Genomic DNA, 22,274 nt, shown 5'->3' on the forward strand with positions numbered 1-22,274 from the left:
CTAAGTGAAATAATCCAGTCATGAAGACACTGGATTATTCCACTTATATAAGGTATCTAGATAGTCAGATGCATAAAAACAGAAAGTAGAATGGTGGCTGCTGGGGGCTGGGAGGAGGGGGAAATGGGGAGATGTTTCCTGGGTATATAATTTCAGTTATGCAAAAAGTTCTAGGGATTAGTTGCATGACAGTGTAAAAATACTTAATGCTACTAAAGTTTACACTTAGAAAGGATTATGGTAAATTGTATGCTACATGCATATGACTGCAATTTTAACTTTTAAAAATACATTTGCAGCCTTCACAGCTGCACTTTCTCTAATAATCACGTTTAACCACTTGCTAATTTTGTATCATCAAAGTCCCCAAAAACAATTGTTTCAAGGTTAGAAATTTTGCAGAAGAAAATGAAACAACAACAAAAAAAACCCTCCATGACTCTATTTCTCAGTTCCTGCAAACAGTAGAAATATTTTCTATTTTCATGCCACCTACTTTTAGTCTCTGTTTTAATCTTGAGTACCTTTTTATCCTTGAACTTTTTATTCTTTTTTTTTAGGATGTGAAATATCAACAGCAAGCTTGAATATTGATAAGAATGAGCTAGAAAAGAGGTCAAATTAATGATGGAACACAAAATCTAGGGGATGATCATTTCAGATTCTAGTCAATGCTGAAAATAAAGGATGACATAAGAGCTCAGACCCACCTAAATCCATGGATAAAGCTAAGGGCACTTAATCAAATATATAAAATACAAGATTCTATGTTCTTCGTCCAAACTGAAGTGGCAATAAGGATGCATTCCAATCTACCTATTTGTAATACAGCTGGAATTTAAGTCTATTGTTTCAATATCAATTAATACTATTATTTTGCCTTTTTCAAACTCAGTGGGAATCCATTTGTCTGATTTTGACCTAACCAGTCTGTCTCTCAGCTTGTTACAGAACTCTTACAATGAATCTGAAGTAATCCAAATACCTCAAAATTTCATCCTAATATTTTTATATATGAAAATCTTTTTTCGATTATCCTATAATTCTCAGTAAGAAAAAAAGTTTATAAATTTAAACTTTAAAATTTCAGTGACCATATTGCTCTAAGTTTAAAAAAATATTCTTCCAAATAGTTAAAATTATGGTTCATACACAAGTAGTCAGAACAAGAGAAATACATTACAAATCATCTAAAATAATTTCTAGAATAAAAAGTAAAATCGTATTGGAAATGCAGCTCTGATATAGTTTGAATAGACGTCCCCACCAAACATCATGTGAATTGTAATCCTCAGTGTTGCAGGTGGGGCCTTTTGAGAAATGTTTGGGTCATGGGGGCAGATCCCTCATGGCTTGGTGCTGTTCTCGCCATTGTGAATGAGTTCTCAGGAGATCTAGTCGGGAACCCCTCTTGCTACTGTTCCCACCATGTGAGATGCCTGCCATCCTTCTCCTATCAGTAAAAGCTTCCTGTGGCCTCTCCAGAAGCTGAGCAGATGCCTGCACCACACTTCCTGTACAATCTGCAAGACTGTGAGCCAATTAAACCTCTTTTCTTTAAAAACTCCAGAGTCTCGGGTACTTAACAGCAACACAAGATGACCCAGTGCAATCTCCAAGATATATATATATATATATATATTGAGATGGAGTCTTGCTCTGTCGCCAGGCTGGAGTTCAGTGGCGTGATCTCGGCTCACTGCAACCTTCGACTCCCTGGTTCAAGTGATACTCCTGCCTCAGCCTCCCGAGTAGCTGGGATTACAGGCCCGTGCCACCATGCCCAGCTAATTTTTGTATTTTTAGTAGAGACGGGGTTTCCCCATGTAGGCCAGGATGGTCTGGATCTCCTGACCTCATGAATCTCTGCCTTGGCCTCCCAAAGTGTTTGGATTACAGGCATGAGCCACTGCACCCGGCTGGTTTCTTTTTATTCAATTAATTCATATATCCATTAAAAGAACGTTACTTATTGCTAAGACAAGAAGGGTTCAGCATCAGTATTAATATTATTTTATATATAAGCATGAGGGAAATTTGTTCACACAAATACACAGATGTGGATGGAAGGATTTGGTTATGGCAGCATGACTCATTTCTTTCAACTCCCTCCAGGGTACATGCTAAAATCATATAGTGGTTTATTATGAAATATTCAGACTTGTTAAAAACAAAGAATTGTAAAGGATTTGTTATCTAGTGATTAGCATCCTTCATCTGCTCTAACGAACACCATATTTAAATTTGTCTGTTTCTTTCTTTTTTTTTTTTTTTTTTTTTTGCAAATGTTTTTTCACCTTTGAGTAACCGTCATTATAATATCAGGGCTAGCAAAAGCTGGGTCTTTCTTTTGAAGAGCAGAAGGATTTACAAAAAGGATGAGAAAGATCAACCTGCTTTAGAGGTATCTTTTCAGCAAGATCAAACTTCAGAAAGTTATCTGTATGAAAGGTGAAGTTCTGGGCATTAATTCTCTCAAAATTATCCATGTGCCTGTGAGCCCCTTGGGGAGTCATCATGGATCCCCAAAGGCATATGACACACAGCTCTAGATATGGCTGCCTGCCCCTACTCCAAAATGCATCTGAGAGAGCTGTGGCAGGAAATGAAGCACTAGTGAGCATCCTGGACCCTTGGAAGAGGAACGTGATTTAGAAGGAAAAAAATCAGATTTTCAACAATAGAAAAAGAGAGAGAAAATGATTTGAGAAATGGAGAAAAATGACTAAGTTACAAACCTAAGTAGTGATGTAATTTTTTAATTTAATGCACATGTTGTATTTGAATATAATTTGTCTGGGCATGGTGGCTCATGCCAGTGGAATCACCAGCACTGTGGGAGGCTGAGGCAAATGGATCATCTGAGGTCAGGAGTTTGAGACCAGCTTGGCCAACATGGCGAAACCCTGCCTCTACTAAAAATACAAAAATTAGCCTGGTGTGGTGGTGCTCACCTGTAATCCCAGCTACTCAGGAGGCTGAGGCAGGAGAATTGCTTGAACCCAGGAGGCAGGGGTTGCAGCAAGCCGAGATCACGCCACTGTACTCCAGCCTGGGTGACAGAGTAAGACTCCATCTCAAATATATATGTATATAACATACATATATATATAATATACATACATATATATATAATTCTATGTTGTATTTAATAATAATCACCACCCTTAGCCAAGCTGACACTATGTGGCAGACACTGTGCATTTTACATACACTGCTTTGTTTGTATTCAGAGCAGTGCCATGAGTATGGTATTCATTATCCTTATTTTATTGATGAAGAAACTGGGGGTTGAGAATGCAAGGTACATGCCAAAGGTTACACAGCCGGGGGCAAGCAACATGGGTGTTGAAGTCAATCTGCTTTGCTGCAAAGCCCCAACATTACTTCTGCCCTGTGTTTTTTTTATCATATTAGCTTTAGGACTGTGGATAGACCCTGAAATCCAGAAGAATGAATGATCTGTGTTTTTACTTTCATTGAAAATGTGTTTGGAACTGACACAATTCTCAAGCACATGCCTTTACACCCACACAATTAACAACAACTGAACAACTTGAGAATTTATGTAGCCTAATTACCTTTTGGAAAAACTAAGAATTTTTTTTGTATGTTAAATCAAATTGCCTGGATCAAGAAAAAAATCATGTTAAGTCAAATGATTTAAGAATATAAATACTCTCATCATTTGTTTTAGTTCACTGAAAATTGGCTTGCTTCAGGGTAAACCACAGAAAACCAAATTGGCTGAACCTAAATTAGGATACTTTTCCTCATTCCTTGTAATTAGATTAAAAACTCCAATATTTAAATAAGTTTTCTGTTTCCAGTGATATGAATAATTTTATTCATTTGTACTTCTTAACAGCCCTAAACTTTATAGCATATATTAAACTTGGAAATTCAGAATGTAGATTCTATACAATCTAATCAGTTTCACAGTTGAAAACTTTAAAATCTCCCACAAGCATATAAGGGAATTGTTCAGAAGCAGAGTATAGAAATATAAAAGGCTGTGAATAGCATAAAAATTTAATTATTTATTTTGAATGATAGACCCTTGATTGCATTATATTCAATCTTCTTAGAGAACTGGCAGGTTTTCTTTATTATTCCTTCTGGAATCTCTCAGTGGGATATAAAGGAGCAGAGAGATTTAACAGCAAAGAGCGAAAGCTAAAGTTGTAAAGATTTTATCATTGAACTCTCTATGTATATGCCTGCTCATTTTCTTTATACGAATGCCATTGTTCCAGCAGGTCACAACTGTTTCCATTAAAGTTAAAACACAAGCCTTCTTTGAACTTCCAATAAAATAAGATCTGACAGCTCATTTGAAAACATTCCATCTTTTATTAATTATCTTGACTAGAAGATGGCATTGAAATCTAGTTATATGTGTACCAAGTAATATTTGTTGCAGGTAGTACAAAAATTTGCAAATAAGGATTTATTTGGCAGAAAGATACCTATCTCATATCTGTAAATACTCTCAAATGAGTAAGAAAGTAAAAAGGGAAAATGTTTTCATTTTATATTTTGGATATTTCATGCAGGGTATCTAATTTAGGTCTTATTAAGTCTCCTGGTCAATCACAAAAGAAAAAGAAATGTATTCATGATAATGGGTTCTGGTTGTACAAAAAAGAAAATGATAGAACAATTTGCTCTAACTTTTAAGTGGCTGTAGTGTTAAAGGCTGTTGAATCCATAGGAAATCTATGACAACTCTCTGCTGTTTCCTCACACCTTTCTCATGAATTACCTTACACCGCTCTCACACAAAAGTTGTGATTCTTTTACATGTGATATTTTAAGTGGGTACTTAATTATGTATAATTTAAGGGTTCATGATTTAGCATCTAGTTAAATATTATGCTAGATAGCCCAAATCCACGCCATCTCTTTGTGTCCTGAGTACTGACTACTGACTTCCCTGCCCACAATAATTTCTTTTTCTTTTCTGCCAGTGATCTTTATGAAGGACAGTTCCAATCACGTCAGTTCCCTGCTCATAAAGAACAGAAGTCCCCAACATTTACAGAAGGATATGAATCAACTGTAGCTGAACTTTTCTTGAACATTCCAAGTCAGCTTAAAAACCGTAAGGTGCTAATTCATTCATGCTTGGAGGACATAACAATTAATCAATAGACATTTACGCACGCACTTAATGTTTACACAGGCAATAGTAAAATAAACAGTAAACAGAACTGCCTTTATCTTTTTTACTGTAAAGTGCATTATTTTTATATGAGAACTCAAAAAGTGATACATGCAATTCTTAAGCTTTTTTAAAAATAAAAAAAATTGAAGTGTATTCCTTTGTCAACCTTCTGACATACGGCCAAGGTCTTTTATATGACTACGGGTGAACTAATTAGAATTGCAAGTCATCTAACTTACAGAAACCTCACCCATAGGCATTGGCTTAACTGCAATTAAACCAAGAACACAAAGAACTTGCAAAGAAATCCCAGGGCAGAATCATTCTAGGTTTTACAGCTTCTCCCCCAACATTTTGAAAATTGTTATACCCACATTTACTTCATGTGAAATGTTTTAACTTGATTTTCCTATATTGACTATGTTATAAATATTCAGTTTTGCTTCGACAGAAACAAGTCTGTCTGTTTTGCACTTATAATTCATCAGTTTATCAAGGTAGACATAGAACTCAAGGGTGTAAGGGACAAACTTGAAGGCAGCATCCTTGCCTCAGGCATTGAACTCTTGGGTTCAGCAGTCAGCAAGCCTTATGGGGGGAATGCAGAGTAGTACTACAAGTTGTTAGTGGTAACTAAGAGAGATTTTATTCACTAGAGATCTGAGTCCTAATCCTAACCACATTTATTATTTCTGTCCTCTTCACTAAATCATGAATATTTCCTCATCCATAGAGTAGATATAAACATATCGACCTATCTCCCAGGTATCGTAAACGTTTCAAATAAGGCCAGGTGCTCATGCCTGTAATCCCAGCATTCAGGAGGTCGAGGCGGGCGGATCACTGAAGACAATAGTTTGAGATCAGCCTGGCCAACATGGCAAAACCCCATCTCCACAAAACATACAAAAAAATTAGCCAGGTGTGGTGGTGCACACCTGTAGTCCCAGCTACTTGGGAGGCTGAGGCAGGAGAATCATTTGAACTCAGGAGGCAGAGGTTGCAGTGAGCTGAGATCATGCCACTGCACTCCAGCCTGGGCAACAGAAAAAGACTCCATCTCAAAAAAAAAAAAAAAAAGGTTTTAAATAAGACTATGTCCAAGAATACATTCAGAAGTGTAAAGTGACAGTAGTGGCACTTACATTTTACATTCCATAAAATTCAAGCTCTTCAGGTTTCATCTCCAGTATATCCTTATCTGGTCTAACCTACTCCACAAATCCTGTGTGTTTTTCTCTTCCTTCCTTCTCTATCCCTCTCACCTCAGGCCACCCTACGATTCTCCCTGCTCGTACAGACAGTCAAATTCTGGCCAAGTAAGGCAGTTCATTTTACCTGCATGATTCATGTTGTCTTTGCAAAGCAGATGTAAACATCCCTCCTCATTTTTAAAGAAACGCTACTCATTCTTCTAAGCTCAGCTAAAATATCATCCATTCTGTGAAACCTATTCACTTTCTCCAACCTGAATAATTTTCTCCTACTCTTCACTATCTCTGCAACTCTGAGTCATCCTTTGCATTCTGCCTTGTATTAGAGTTATTTATAAATATATATTTCTCCCCCACTAGAGAGTTCCTTGAAAGCAAAAACCATTATTTCTCTTTGAGTCTTTCCTTGTATGTATGGCCCAGCACATAGTAGGAATTCCTAAGCAGTTCTGGAGTACAACTGAGTTGAATTAGCTGTGAATGATTACTGAAGTATTCAATATTGCTTTTCTTTGAGTTGTTTTGGCTCCACCATCATACAAACAAACATATATGTGAGAAGATATTGATTAAATGTGGGTGAAATCATACTGTTTCTATACCTTACTTGATGAAGGACATAAACCATTAGAAATTTAATTCTCTTTTAGTAGAGAAGTCATCAGTCAAGATGCTCGTACCCACTTCCTACTTCTCTTGTTTTCTCCTGCCCCCAATTTAAATATTTCCCTGGTCTCACATTTAAATTACATCCTGTCAAACCTGCTGGTAATCTGCCTTAACAAGAAAATGTTTCTTTTCATTAGCGTAGCAGTTTGTATAAAATGGTCACATACTCTTCCCACCTTAGTGGGCATACCCCTTTGCAGTGTGACTTTGCAGCTTCTCACATCCAGTGGCGGAGTCTATTTTTTCACCCCTTGAATCTTGGCTTATTCATGTGATGTTCTTTGACCAATGAGATATTTAGCAAATGTGCTGCAAACTCCTTTTGCTTTTTAGGACTGCTGAAACAAATTACTGCAAGCTTGACAACTTAAAACAAGAGAAATTTATTCCCTTGCAGTTTTGGAGGCTAGAAATCCAAAAATCGAGATGTCCATGTGGCCACATTCCCTCTTAAAGCTCTTAGGGACAATTCATTCATTGTCTCTTTCAGCTTCTGGTGGTTGTTGGCATTCCTTTGCTTGTGGGTGCAAAACTCTAATCTTGGTTTTCATCTTCACTCATGTGAAGATGTGTCTTCTCCTGTGTTTCTTGTCTTCTGTGTCAAATCTCTCTCTGACTTTCCTCTTACAAGGACAGGCACAGGGCCCATCTGGATAATTTAGGAAGATCCTATGTTGATATCTTCAATTTAGTTACATCTGCCAAGGCCCTTTGTCCAAATAAGGTAATATTCACTGGTTCTGGAGGTTAGGATATGGACATATCCTTTTGGGGGCAGCCATTCAATCTACTATATGAGCAAAATCTTGGAAAGGACTTGGCTTTTGGGGTTTGCTCTCTTGCTATTCTTGGGAATACTGAAACTGCCACTGTGTGACAGAACACTGGGTAGACTGCAAGATGATAAGAGGCACATAGCCAAGTCATCCCAATGGCCCTAGCTGACACCCAGTCAATATTCAGGAGCATAAGTGAAGGCAGGCTAGACCACGCGGCCAAGCTTAGTCACCATCTGCCCATAGAGATGAGCAGAGCTGGTCCAGGCAACTTACAGAAACATTAGAAATAATAAATGTTTACTCAAAGTCACTAAGTTTGGAGGTGATTTGCTCTGCAAAAGTTGACTGATTCAATTTGCCTTTTATCATTGTTTAAATTTTGTCTTTATTTCTCCTCTTTTTGAAATGGAGCCTGCACCTCCTTCTCACACGAACCTCTCATAGGGAGGTGATATAAGAATCTCATGCGTTTTTTTTTTCTTCTTTTTATTTTCAGTGCTTAGAATGCAACTTAAGGCTTGCTGCTTCTGATTTGAGTTATTTGTTTCAAACTTCTCCAACTTCACTCTGGCTTCCATCCCAAACATTGAATAGATTGAACCCTTTTTAGGGTGAGGATTTTCCTAAGCGTCTTCTTCTCATCTTATCTGAATACATCACACTGAACCACTCTACTATCCTTCAAGAGATTAGACTTGTGATTTGAGGCATCATCTGTTTGAAAATAATCCTTGATTTCATGGTGGCTGAGAAACAGGCACCTCTGCCAGGGAGGTTTTTATAGTAATGGGTACCTCCCTGTCACACCAGGATGGGCAAACAGCTACAGTTATTCTTCTCTTTGTTTAGAAGTGGTAGGATACTTCCATTGGAAATAGGGGTTCCAGTGACTGGAGAGAAGAAAGGCAGAGAGAGGAAGTAAATGGGAAAAGAATCACCAGATTCTCCAGGAGAGAAATTTTCTGGTAGGGCCTTCAGTCAGGTTACAGAGCAAACAAGGCCTGAGAAGGGGCAGATGAGTAAGAACCAGCCTCAATAGGCAAGCCGCAGTATGAACAGGAACCTGTGCCTCTCCACCTCCTCATTTCAGATTTCTCTTTTCCACTCCTCCTCCTGACTGACTGGTTGTCCCCCCATCTGATCTCTCAGTCAATGGCACCACGGACTAATGATCATTTGACTAATGATCACCAGTCAAAGGCTGAAGACTCACCCTTGAACCCTCTCTCTTAGCCTCTCTCTCACCCCAACACCAATTCTTGTTTCTACCTACAAAATGTATTCACATTTCTCCTTTAGACTATCATCTTATCAACCTAGTTCAAGCCACCATCCTCCTCATCTGGACCCCTGAATGGCCTTGCAACTGGTTTCTCTGCCTCTGTTCACAATTCTCTTCAATCTGTCCTCCACACAGCAGCAGAATGGGCTTAAAAAGTAAATCAGATTATGATAACCCCCTGTTCACTATCTTTTAGTGGCATCCCTTTGCCCATAGGAAAAAAATTCAATTTATTACCTTTCCTATGAGTCTTGTGTGGTTGGACTCTTGCCTCTCTCTCAATCTCTCTACCACTCACCCTGTGTTCACATGTAACACAGTCAGTGGTTGTCGCATTCTGTGAATGTGTGAAGACTCTCCTACTTTTGGAATTGTCCTTTTGCTGGGAATATTTCACTGTCATCTCTTCAAATGGCACTTAGTCTCATCACAGAACTACAGCTCAAATCTCACCTATTCAGGGCAATCGTTCTACCTCTCATAAAGTGGGCAGTCCAGTTACTTCTTAGTCAACATCCATCCTGTTCACTTCATTCTTAGATATAGTAAATACCTGTAACTATCTGAATTTCTTTAAATGTATATAATTGATTATCTGTTTTTCACCTGTCATTCCTTACAAGAATAAACTTTACAAAGGCAAGCATTTCGCCTTGTTTCCTGCTGTGCTACTAGAGCTTAACATAACATCTAGCATATAGGAGGTAGCCGGTAAATATTTGTAGAAGGACTCAAAAGACAAACAATTCCTATTTTACAGACATGGAAAATGGTCGATAGATGTTAGCAGATTTGTCTAAGGTCATACAGTTTTTACAAGGACTTTCCTACTGCACATGCCTCCCCAGACCTGTAGAAGTCATGGCTTGGGATGTTTCTTTCCTTGCCTGCATATCCAGTGCTATAGATCTAATGCTGGTAATTTATTCCTCTCTCCTTTAGAGTAAAAATGCAATCAGATATTTGCTTATTACTCAGCCTGAAAGGATGTCATCATTGTCCTATTCATGTTTTAAAATCACATTTCTTTTTCCTTAACAGTAACTACTTGAAGGCATGAAAATGAAATATACTTCCTTAGCATAATGTTTTTCTTCTGTGACTTCTGAGTTTAGAGTAATATTTTCTCTCTGTGTGACTTGAATAAATATTCTTCATGCAGATAATCTGGGTAATCAAGCACATAGAAAAATTCTTAGAATAACTTCTAATAGAAATTTCTACCAAAGCATTAGTTTGTAACAGTATGTTTTTTTAAACAGGTTGACGAGGCTGTGGTACCTGGAACTGTTAGATTCTGGAAGACTAGGGACCACATCTTAGGAAGCTGCTGTAGAGGGGAAGCATAGTGCATATGGACACACATATATGTGTAAATAAAGGGGTGCTTGGGATTTCCACTCCTGTTTGAAGTCCCTTTCTCTAAATTTTAAAGACTTGCTTCATACAGGTTCTAAGAACTGCATTTACAGGCTAGGAATAGGGAGTGAAAGGACAAATTGTTTTGAGACAAAGAAGATAGCGTGATGTGTATAGGAATGCTCTGTGTCAGTCAATGAGGCAATGAGAGAGTAACGGCCTTATAGGCAGATGCTCCGTAGAGATATAACAAAAGCAATGAAATATGTCTTTATATTGCAGAGGTACAGAATACAAAGTATGTGTGAAGAATCCCAGGAAAGAATCCATTTCTGCTGCCTCAGTAGCACTCAGAGAAATAAAACGCAAATTTTCAGTTCTATATCATAATATCAGGTCATTTAGATAATTTAAAGGAATTCCAGTTAACAGTAGATTTGAGGTTTAGATTGTAATGAAATAGAAGTAACACAAAAGATTCATGGATACAAGTAGTGCAGTCTTGCATGTTGAGCATATAATGCCAGTGCTAACTTTATAGTAATTTTAAAACTAGTATTGTGTAGTAAGTTTGAAACTATGTGTTGCCAAATCTTTCTTTTTTTTCCCAAGGAAAAAAGTTTAGGCCTTGAGTTTTGGGCAATGGGACAGGGTGATGTTTTTGAGCTTGTGGTGACTGGCTTAGACTAGAGATTTATGGAAATCAATCTGTTAATCACTTACATCCCTGACATATTTTGTTTGATCTACAAATAAGACAGTGTAGTATGTTTACAAGTCATTTCTTCCAAGTAAATTCAATATTCCATAAAACTGTATCCTGTATTTGTGTACTTTGCATATTTACACCACTCTCAAGTAAACTTCTTGAAGAGAAAGAGCTCTAGAAAATATCACTGAGCCCGCAGCCTCCCCCTGCGCTCTCTGCTCCTCCTGTTTGACAGACAGCCGCATCTTGTCTCCCACTGCCAGCCACATCCCTGAGACACCATGGCGAAGGTGAAGATCGGAGTCAACGGATTTGGTTGTATTGGGCGCCTGGTCACCAGGGCTGCTTTTAACTCTGGTAAAGTGGATGTTGTCACCATCGATGATCCCTTCATTGACCTCAACTATATGGTCTACATGTTCCAGTATGATTCCACCCATGGCAAATTCCATGGCACCGTCAAGGCTGAGAACGGGAAGCTTGCCATCAATGGAAATCCCATCACCATCTTCCAGGAGCGAGATCCCTCCAAAATCAAGTGGGGCAATGCTGGTCCTGAATACATGGTGGAGTCCACTGGCATTTCACCACCACGGAGAAAGCTGGGGCTCACTTGCAGTGGGGAGCCAAAAGGGTTATCATCTCTGCCCCCTCTGCTGATGCCCTCATGTTTGTGATGGGCGTGAACCATGAGAAGTGTGACAGCGGCCTCCAGATCATCAGCAATGCCTCCTGCACCACCAACTGCTTAGCGCCCCTGGTCAAGGTCATCCACAACAACTTTGGTATTGTGGAAGGACTCATGACCACAGTCCATGCCATCACTGCTACCCAGAAGACTGTGGATGGCCCCTGCAGGATATTGTGGCATGATGGCCGCAGGGCTCTCCAGTACATCATCCCTGCCTCTACTGTGCTGCCAAGGCTGTGGGCAAGGTCATCCCTGAGCTGAACAGGAAGCTCACTGGCATGGCCTTCTGTGTCCCCACTGCCAACGTGTCAGTGGTGGACCTGACCTGCCATCTGGAAAAACCTGCCAAATATGATGACATCAAGAAGGTGTGAAGCAGGCATTGGAAGGCCCCCTCAAGGGCATCCTGGACTACACTGAGCATCAGGTGATCTACTCTGACTTCAACAACGACATCCACTCTTCCACCTGGGTCTGGCATTGCCCTCAACGACCACTTTGTCAAACTCATTTCCTGGTATGACAATGAATTAGTCTACAGCAACAGGGTGGTGGACCTCATGCCCCACAATGCCTCCAAGGAGTAAGACCCCTGGACTACCAGCCCCAGCAAGAGCACAAGAGGAAGAGAGGCCCTCACTACTTGGGAGTCCCTGCCACACCGAGTCCCCCACCACACTGAATCACCCCTCCTCTCAGTTTCCATGCAGACCCCTTGAAGAGGGAGGGGACTAAGGAGCCCCACCTTGTCATGTACCGTCAATAAAATCCCCTGTGCTCAGCCAAAAATCAATCAAACAAACAAAAAAAAAAAACACTGAATTTCCTTATATTAAATAAGTCATTTAAAAATGTACATTTCTTCACTGAAAGGTATACTCACAAGTTTATGACTGATAGGCTTAACTTTTCCCTAGAAAAAATTAAGATTATTATATTTTACATGAATTTGAGCTGGAGGAATGAAGTTTCTTAACATAGTCATCTGAGTGATACCATTCTTTAATAGTGCTGCATATTAACTTTCAGAAAATATTCTTAAGTGATAAAAAAGACAATGTCCAGTGGCTGACAAATGCTGAAATCATTCCAAATTAATTGCATGGGCTTGGTAATTTAAATTGTACTGAAGAATTATCATCATTCACAATATTTACTTAAAACATACCTTTTTTAAACCATAAGTGTGGGTTATAAAATAACTTTTTAAAGTAAACATGGATAATCTTATGGGGAATAAAAGGTCCATGCTTTCCTAAGCATTTTTGCCTTTTTTCCCTCTTATCTTTGGACAGCTCAGACTATTTGTGCAATAGCAAAAAAGACCACTTGGGGGCAATACAGTAATTGTTTTGCTCCATCTCATAGCTATGTAGGTTTCCTCAGTGAAAGAAGATTGCTGTTTCTTCTAAATTTGAAACCACATTTTAATATATGGAAGGAAAAAGGCTGTATTTCATTTTAAACTTACAATGAATAAATCACATAAGACAAATGTAAGTCAGATTTTCTCCTGAAGGGAGCAAAAGCCTGTCTCCCTTCAGCAGATAAATCAGTTTTACCTAGTTGGCACATTCGGGGATATTTTATATTTAGAATTTGTCACAGCCTTTGAGACAGATCTCAAGGAATAAAGGATACTGTTAATGAAAATCTAAAAAATGATATACATTTAATAAGTTTCAACATATACCAGTAAAAACTTACTTTTTTTCTATACCCAAAGTGGAAAAGTGTAAAAATCATGTCTTCCCTACTAAGTACATATTCTGTAATAAACTTAAACATTGAAGCAATTAATTTTTAGAGACATTTGCTGCCATTATTTTCACTGTTATTACTTTTCACTCACATACCACTTTGTAAAGCAGTTATTTTTATTACTAATTATTCTTTTCAGCAATTTGATGAGTGGAGTCTCTATTCTAATCCATTTCTCTCTCCCTGAGTCTGCTGACTGCTAGGTACTAAGCCAGACACTGAAGATTTGTTTCCTACGTAAATAAAGAATAAGCATAATCTCTTCTTTTAAGGATTTCAGAAATATTTAGGCAAGTAGATTTTTCCTCTTGGTTTTTGGTCTGTTGTTTGCTGACTTTATGTGATTTTTTTCCTTCCAATATATTTTCCTGTCATCAGAAGATATTTAACATTACCACAGTGATGAAAAATTCAGTTAAGCCTTGTTGTTAAAGTCTTAGGGATAAAGATTTATAAAATTAAATTCAATAACTCTCTAGGTGCCTGTACAGAAATGAAAACATTCAGGAAGATTGCAGGATGTTTTGCCTCAATTCATGGTCCATTACTCAAAGAGCCATCTTAACAATCCTTTCTTGCATGGAGGGTAGTGAAGAAAAGGAATACAGCTGTTCTGTCTTTGAACATCTTTCTGGCTTAGCTGGCTCATCTATTAAAGAAATAATAAGAAACTAAAACATTAAGATGGTGCTGCTCTCTATGGATGCTTAAAGTGTTTGAAAGATTGCTTATACTAGACCACTTTTCCCAGGCTGTTTTCACTCTGAACACTTGTTTATTATATAAACTTGTGATCAGCAAGGTGTACAGAAATCAGAGCAACATTGCTGTGCTGGGCAGCGGCAGAAGGAGGAAGAGCCTCAGAGGTTAACTTTTAAGAGCTTCTGTGAAGTTCACAGGCCATACACTTACAGGATCCAGTTCAGAGAAACAACATTTGCTCTTTTCAAGTCCTCAACTGGGCCCCTTTCTCATCCCTTCATATACATTCCCTTGATGGCTCCAGGGAGAAGCAGGCTCTGTACAGGACAGGTGAAGGGGAGGAGCTGAGAAAGGAAATACACCTTCTATCCTCCAATGTACTATTGAGGAACTTTTCCATCTTTCAAGCATTCTGAAGGATGGAAGGAGGAATGAACTTCCCTCACCGGATTTCACACGGAAATCCCTGAGTATTAGCTCACCTCCATTTATCTGGATATATAATTAACACTTGCCTATTGATTTTCTAGTATTAAAGGCAATAATAATTAGCAAATTTATTCATTAGTGTTAGGTTTTACCTTTACATTGCCATTATAATACATTATGTATGTATAGCTATACACACACACATATCTACATATATATGTAGATACACATATCTACATATATATGTAGATATATACATACATATATGTGTGTGTACATATATCTGCCTATATAAAGCATTATTTTAGTTAATTATATTTGCATACATCTATGAGTTCATTACACTAGTTCAGAAGAGAAAATATACTTGAATTAACAAAGATGGAATATGTAAATTCATAATACTATCTTCTGTTGCAGAACCTGCTCTTAAATCATATTTTCCCCAAATAGCAGTTTTTAATGTTATTATTAATGAGGTACCTTTAATTAAAATGAGGACGATACATAACAATTCACTGATAAACATTTTTGAGTGTCTGCCATGCACCAGGCACTCTGTGAGGCTCTGGAGATGCAGACACATTGCTTGCCTTTTGAAGCTTAGAGTCATTCTGCTTAAGTTACCATTTTTGATGAAATAAAGATGATCATCATTAATGAATAGTTTTCTTTACATTGAGGATAATAATCCAAGTTCAGCCTTCAGAATTAATGAATGTACAAAATGACTTGACAAATCTTTAATAGAACAAAGTTGGGAATGAAGGAATGAAATGAATGAGTGAATGAATTGTTTTTTAAAAAGAGATAAAGTTGCCATCAAGAGTATCAGTGCAAAATAATAAAATGATTTTACATTGATGTACTTTAAAATCATGTAAATTTAGAAAAGTCATTCTTTTTCTAGAGCAAATGTATATTTGAAATAATATCTAACACCAATGTGGGCTGATTATTTTGCAGTTATAAAAGTTTTTACAGTAATTCAGCGTTGATCACAAGTTTATTCAATTATATGCTGGTTAGCTATAATTTCTATTTATATAAAATCATACTTTAAAATGAACACCCTGATGCAATTTTAAAATGTAATCCCAGCAAAAGTAGGTTAAGTAATACATCAACTCTTTTTACAAACTCTCAGGAGAAGACTTTTATTCACATTCTTTCTACAGCTGACATAAATCTCCCGGGCCTAGCGAAGGGCCAGATGTTCAGTGAAAAAGTCTTTTACAAGGTCTGCTTCATAGCCTGCAGTTTTAGACATAAAATGAAGATCAGGAGAAGAACATTTCCTAAGGTTGAAAAACCTTACTGTCATTTTATACCTTCTTCCAAAGACATTACTCATTTTTACCCTGGGAATATATGAGCGATCTCACCCAACATTATCAAAGGCACTGCATAAATTTGACGACAAATGAAGCTAACTCCATCCCTGCAACTGTGTCATGTTTCCAAAATGAATAAAGGATATATGCATCTTTTAAAAAGAAACCTTGTATATAACAACATTCCCCTCTTTGCCACAGTTCTCTTCTCCCCTCTGTGCACATTTGCTGATTGCATTGATGTGAGATGGAAGAATGGTCCCCTGAAGGCCAGTGCAGTGGTGATAGAGAGCTGGTGGTTTAGAACTCGCAAATCCAACTTGAAAAAAGGCTACAATAACCCAGATTTCCCTATTTCTATAAAAGTGGCCCTATCCAGAAATTCAGATGATGACATCTGTCTATGGCATTTACTGAAAAACAAATGATCATTTATATAATATTTATCTATATCATGTATATATCATTGCAAAGTAGAGTGGCTGGCTTAGAGCAGTTAGGGATAAAGTAGACTCAGGCAATTTCTTCATGCAGTTAAAATTTTTTAAACGACCTTTGATGCAATTCAATCGGAGAGACATTTATAGGGAGCTGATTATATGCGAGGAATCATCTTCATGTAACTTTATATCTGGTGTCAAATATGGAATATCATCAATTCTAACATCTTCAAATATGGTGTGGCTGACCAAACAATGAATTAATTTAATTTATGTCTTGTCTGGACAAAATAAGGTTTTTTTACAAGCTTTTCTGCCAGAAGTCACAAATCCCTTCAGCAATACATTTTCATAAAAACAGTCAGTCAACTATAATCAGAAGCATAAAGAACCTTCAGACATCATAAAAGTTACAGATATTACAGTTGCCTCTGTCAGGTAACTTATTTTGTGATTTACAATGGATGAAGGGATGACTTGTGACTTTTTACTCTAAGGATCAAATTTAAATTTATGACGTTTCTTGCAGTTAATCTATATGACCTGTGTATAAGACAGACATAGATGCATTTAACCAAAAGTTATAGTTAGAATAGTTGTGGAAGAGTTCTACTCTTGATTTTATAGATACAACTAAAATGTTTTATAATTAAGTTGAGAGCTTTTTAAGGGAAGACATTTTTGAATAAAATATTTCTTAAAATTGAATTTATTATACTCATGAAGTAAATGATATTGTCTTAACAGCAGCAAATAGAGTTGTTTGAAAATCAGATCAAAGAATATAGTAAGCAAATATTGAATTTGCTGTTTTTTTCCCTTTCACATCTGCCTCTGCTTTTAGGTTTGAAATGTTTCCGTGGGAAACATTTAACACTTAAATTTTTAAATATTTTATTCTATAGAAGGGGATTAAACATAGCTTACAAAGCTTCTATTTTCCGTTATTTCTCAAATTTGTATTTCTTAATATTTTCGACTCTCTCCAAAGCTTTAACAGATAAAGTTTCTCAGCATAAGACCTAATTGGAAATAAATGAGCTCATAATTATATCTGTTACTGCTTTCATACCTCCTTTAGCTGCCAGAATGTTCTATAAATGGCCACTGATAACTAGTTTATTGGGCTTGCCTCATCACACAGTACATAAATCACTACTGATTTAACTAATTTGGCCTTTGAATTCAGGACTCAGTACACACACACACACACATGCACAAACACACACACATGCACACACACGCACACACACAAAATTAGGTTTTGTGGAATTTGAGAACAGTGTTTAATAACATGCTGGTGTAGTGTGGGTAGTTTTTAAAGCAGGTTTTGGTTTTTACCTCCACATTAGCAGTGAGAAGTTTCTGTGTATTTTTTCACATAAAAAAAAAACCCAAGGAGGATATTATTTCTGAGGACGATTAAGTAATTTAACAGATGAGTTATAATCTATTTGTTTTAACTGAAATAACAAGTACATCAGTTGAAGGGTAAATAAATATCCTCTTGTTTTCTGAAACTTATCTGTGTCCTCTAGCATAACTTTGACCCAGAAAGCTGCACTACCTTCCTCTGAGAGGAGATAACAATATTATCCAGAATAATCAGGCAAGATCTTGAAAAGATAAATCCCAAGGAGAGGATGAAAATGACAAGACCTGCATGCCTTCCTGTGCTACAACCGCAGCCTGCATCTGTCTCACAGAAAAGACAAAAACACAAATAAGAAAGGAAATAGTGAATAAAGCATGAAAATCTAAAGAAAACCAGATCACAAAGAGATTTCTTTTTTCATGATTTATTTCCAGGAAATACATAAATAAAAACTATCATAAAAAGCCTATTATTTCTATCAGGGTTGGGGGAGTGGCACTTCAAAAAAGAAAAAAAACTTTAAAAAATTATTTAAAATACTTAAGAGTTTCCTGTTAATATGATTCACTAGCCAAGGTGAAATGAGATCGAAGCAAGAAGTTGATTAAAAAAATAATAACAATAACAAATACCTCTTTAAAAGGGATTCTAGAGCTATTTTGAACTGGTCTGACCAGAGGTAGCACAGTTAGGGATAACTGGAGTTTGGGGAGGGGAGTTCTTGGAGGTTACCTGAGAGGATAGGTTGAAGGAGTTAGTTTTCCTTCTAACTCTCCCCCGTCTTCCTCTAGAACAATCATTGTTTGTTCTTTCCTTGTTAAGGATGCTAAACCCAGGCCCAGGATTCAGTTGCTCAATTTCTTGAGAGAGAGGATGAAAAAATGTGTGGAGTGACTGGTCACATGTGACATTCACTCCTCACCCTACTCTCTGTCAACCCCAAGGCTTGATGAAGTATAATGGACAGGTGTGTTTCCTCCCAGTGCGTTTATGCCAACCAGTGCTTTTATACCAAAGACAGTTTAAGGAGTGAAATTCTGATCAGAGAAGTTGCCTGGCTACAAAGGGAAGTGATCAAAAGGAAAGTGACCAAAAGCAGTTTCTTCACGTTTGAAGAACATTCTCTCCCTTCTCCTTAGATTCACCTGAAAAGACTGACCTTCCTCAAACATTGTACTGGCTGGAATAAGTAATGTCTCCAGGAGGACTTAAGCTCAAAGGACAAAATAGTGATGCACAGAAAATACAGCTTCGAAAGAAAGGCAACAAACTGAACAATATATATCATGCTACCAAAACTGATAAATGAGGAATTTAAAATAAACATCAGCAATATACTCAAAGAAATAATGGAAGACAGTAGCAAAATAAAATGTGAAAAAGAAGTCATTAAAAAGAACAAAGAGGAAATATGGTAAAAAAAAATATTGCAAGTAAATAAAAATATACATAGCTTTTAAGTGAAGGGGCATGAGCATTTAAGTTATACATGCAGCATTAAATAAATAAATAACTGAAATACAACAGTAGATGAGATAGCAGCAAAGCTACAGTGTAAGAAGGATTTTGATATAATTTGGATATTTGCCCCCTTCAAATCCCATGCTGAAATATGATCCCCAATGTTGGAAGTGGGGCCTGCTGGGAGATGTTTGGGTTGTGGGGCGGATCACTCATGAATGGCTTGGTGCCTTCCCTGTGGTGAGTTCTCCTTCATCTATTGGTTCACGGGAGAGTCTGTGGTTTACGAGCCTGGCGTCTCCCTTGCTCTCTCTCTCACCATGTGACATGCCCGCTCCCACTTTGCCTTTCACCATAAGTGGAAGCTTCTTGAGGCCTCACCAGAAACCAAGTAGATGCTGGTTCCATGCTTGTACAGCCTGCAGAACCATGAGACAAATAAATCTTTTTTCTTTATAAATTTCCCAGCCTCAGGTGTTCCTTTACAGCTTTGCAAAACGGACTAACACTGATTGAATAATTTGAAAGACAAAATTGAAGAACTGTCTTGGAAAACAGAAGTGCTTCCAGAAAGCAGATAAGAAAAACCAAATAATAAAAATAGAAATGGAAGGACAAATCTGCTCAACAGCAGAAGGAAAAATAAAGACAGTGAGCAAAAATATTTCAAGAAATAATAATAAAAACAAATTTTTAGAGTTAAAGATGAAAGACTTCAGACCCAAATTGAAAACATTCAAATAATAAAAGGAACAAATCCAGGAGGGCGTTGTAAACAGTGTGGGAAAGTAAGGATGGTAAGTTTCTTGATAAAGTTTTGTTTTGTTTTTGAAGAAAAAGAAAAGACCAAAAGAAGGAACAAGTGATTATTTCAACTAAAACTAAAAATCTATATTGTGATGATGGGATTTGGTGAAGTGGTACAGAGACCAAAGGGTCTTGAGGGGCAAGGTGGGGAAGCAGACAGAGATACTGCAAAGTGTAAGGAATCAATAGGAAAACATAAACATGAGCCCATGTTTTCAATTAACAGTGACCACTGTATGTTATGTAGGTAAAGAATGCACAATTTTAAAACTTACAATTTTTAGGCTTTATAGTGAAAAAGTAGAAAAGTTTAAAAGAAAAAGAAAGCATACTAAATAAAAAATAAGCTGGCAGAAATGAATTCTAACAATTTGCTCATCATCTTGAGCTGGAGGACTTTCCGACATTCAAAATGCAATTTATGCAAGATAAATTCTGAAAAAAATCAAGTTCAGTGATTTTTGAATCTCTTGAAACTATGAGAAACCTTGTGCATCCTTTCAGCTTCTTCCCATTTTCTCCTATCTGTACTTGGAACAATATATTTCTGTAAAATCAAAAATTCTTTAAAACTTATCACACATATTGTCACTAGACCTCATTTTCAACCAAGTTGACCTGGGCTACCTTTTATAACTAAACTTTTTGGGATTATTATTAAGTTCTTCCCTGAAAACTTTCTTATTATCTTTTATGTCATAGCTTGTTATATTAGGCACACTTGAGAGCTTTATTTTTCACTCAGCAAATATTCCATATTGACTGGTATAATGAACTAGCATAATGCTTCCTAAGGGCGAAGCAAAAGGCACAAAGGCAAAATTGTATTTTCATTTGTTGCATTGACTATATTTTTCTTGAATAAGTGAAAAATTAAGAAAAACCGAGTATAGCTGTGAACTAGCTATACTCTATAGCTATACTTTATATAGCTGTAATAAGTAGGTCAAAGAATTGAACTGTGATGATGAATTGAGGAAAAAGAATGTAGCCTTTGTGATCTCTAGTGAATTAAGCCGCTTCCACTTCATTGTGAAGCCTGCACCTATTAAATGAAAGTCTTTTCTTGCAGCAATGAAAAAGATGCGATCTTTGTTCAGTGGGATTTGATAACCATAAAGGTGGGAGAACGGCAGCCCAACTCACTTTACTTTACTCTAGTGTACTTGTGTGAAATGATGGCTTCAACAGAGAGTTTACCTTGACAGTGAAGCGTTTTTTCCTTGGTGGATTCCAAACTGTGCCAGTTGAATGAATGAATGCACGCAAAGGGGTTAAGGATGTCACCAACACGTACGCTTTAAGAATCACAGATAGATCTTCGGCTCTAAAGATTGTTTCATGTCGAGCAAGGACTGTCGTTTCATTACTAAAAAAATTAAAACAACATAGTTAGCAATCCATAATATAGGATTCAGTATATAATTTGTAAATAACCTACAAGCTTTGTAAACCCCTTCTATCCTTTGTGGGACATCCACCTTCAGTGTGTGGGTTTCCTTGAACAATTTCAACTGCTTATTAGCATCACTACCAGAGGGGTCAAGAGGTACAGAGAGAAGGTGTTAAACCTGTATAATAGTTATCCAATCTGGCAGATTTAGTCAAAGTATTTTTAAAAAGTAAAAAGGTGGCTGGGCATGGTGGCTCACTCCTATAATCCCAGGACTTTGGGAGTCCAAGGCAGGCGGATCACAAGGTCAGGAGTTCAAGACAAGCCTGGCCAACATAGTGAAACCCCATCTCTACTAAAAATACAAAAATTAGCCAGGCATGGTGGCGTGCACCTGTAGTCCCAGCTATAATTATTTGTTCTTCTGCCTCATGTTTCTATATATTAAATATCTAAGTTTGATCAATAAAAGGATTGTGCTATTTTAAAATATATATATTTTTTGAGATAAGGTCTTGCTAACTCAGGCTAGAGTGAAGTGGTGCAATCACAGCTCACAGCAGCCTCCACTTTGAGGACTGAATTGATCCTCCTGCCTCAGCCTCCATTGGTCCTCCTGCCTCAGCCTCCATTGGTCCTCCTGCCTCAGCCTCCCAAGTAGTTGAGACTACAGGCATACACCACCATGCCTGGATAATTGTT

The 22,274-nt window shown here is 37.3% G+C and overlaps 1 protein-coding gene across 6 annotated transcripts in view; it reads right to left on the reverse strand.

Annotated features, from left to right (window-relative positions):
• Positions 1 to 22,274, reverse strand: part of CPED1 (cadherin like and PC-esterase domain containing 1) — a 313,055-nt gene that overhangs the window by 175,904 nt on the left and 114,877 nt on the right. For all 6 annotated transcript variants that reach the window (XR_010341759.1, XM_064373989.1, XM_012474072.2 and 3 more), the window contains one exon: positions 21,380 to 21,548. Coding sequence is in view for 5 of the 6 variants with exons in the window: in XM_064373989.1 (XP_064230059.1) it covers positions 21,380 to 21,548 (169 nt within the window). In the remaining variant the exon portion in view is untranslated. The remainder of the gene's footprint in view (positions 1 to 21,379; positions 21,549 to 22,274) is intronic.

This window comes from Aotus nancymaae, unplaced genomic scaffold, assembly GCF_030222135.1.
Source record: "Aotus nancymaae isolate 86718 unplaced genomic scaffold, 86718_ANA_hifiasm-v0.15.2.pri h1tg000002l, whole genome shotgun sequence".
NCBI classification, from domain to species: Eukaryota; Metazoa; Chordata; class Mammalia; order Primates; family Aotidae; genus Aotus; species Aotus nancymaae.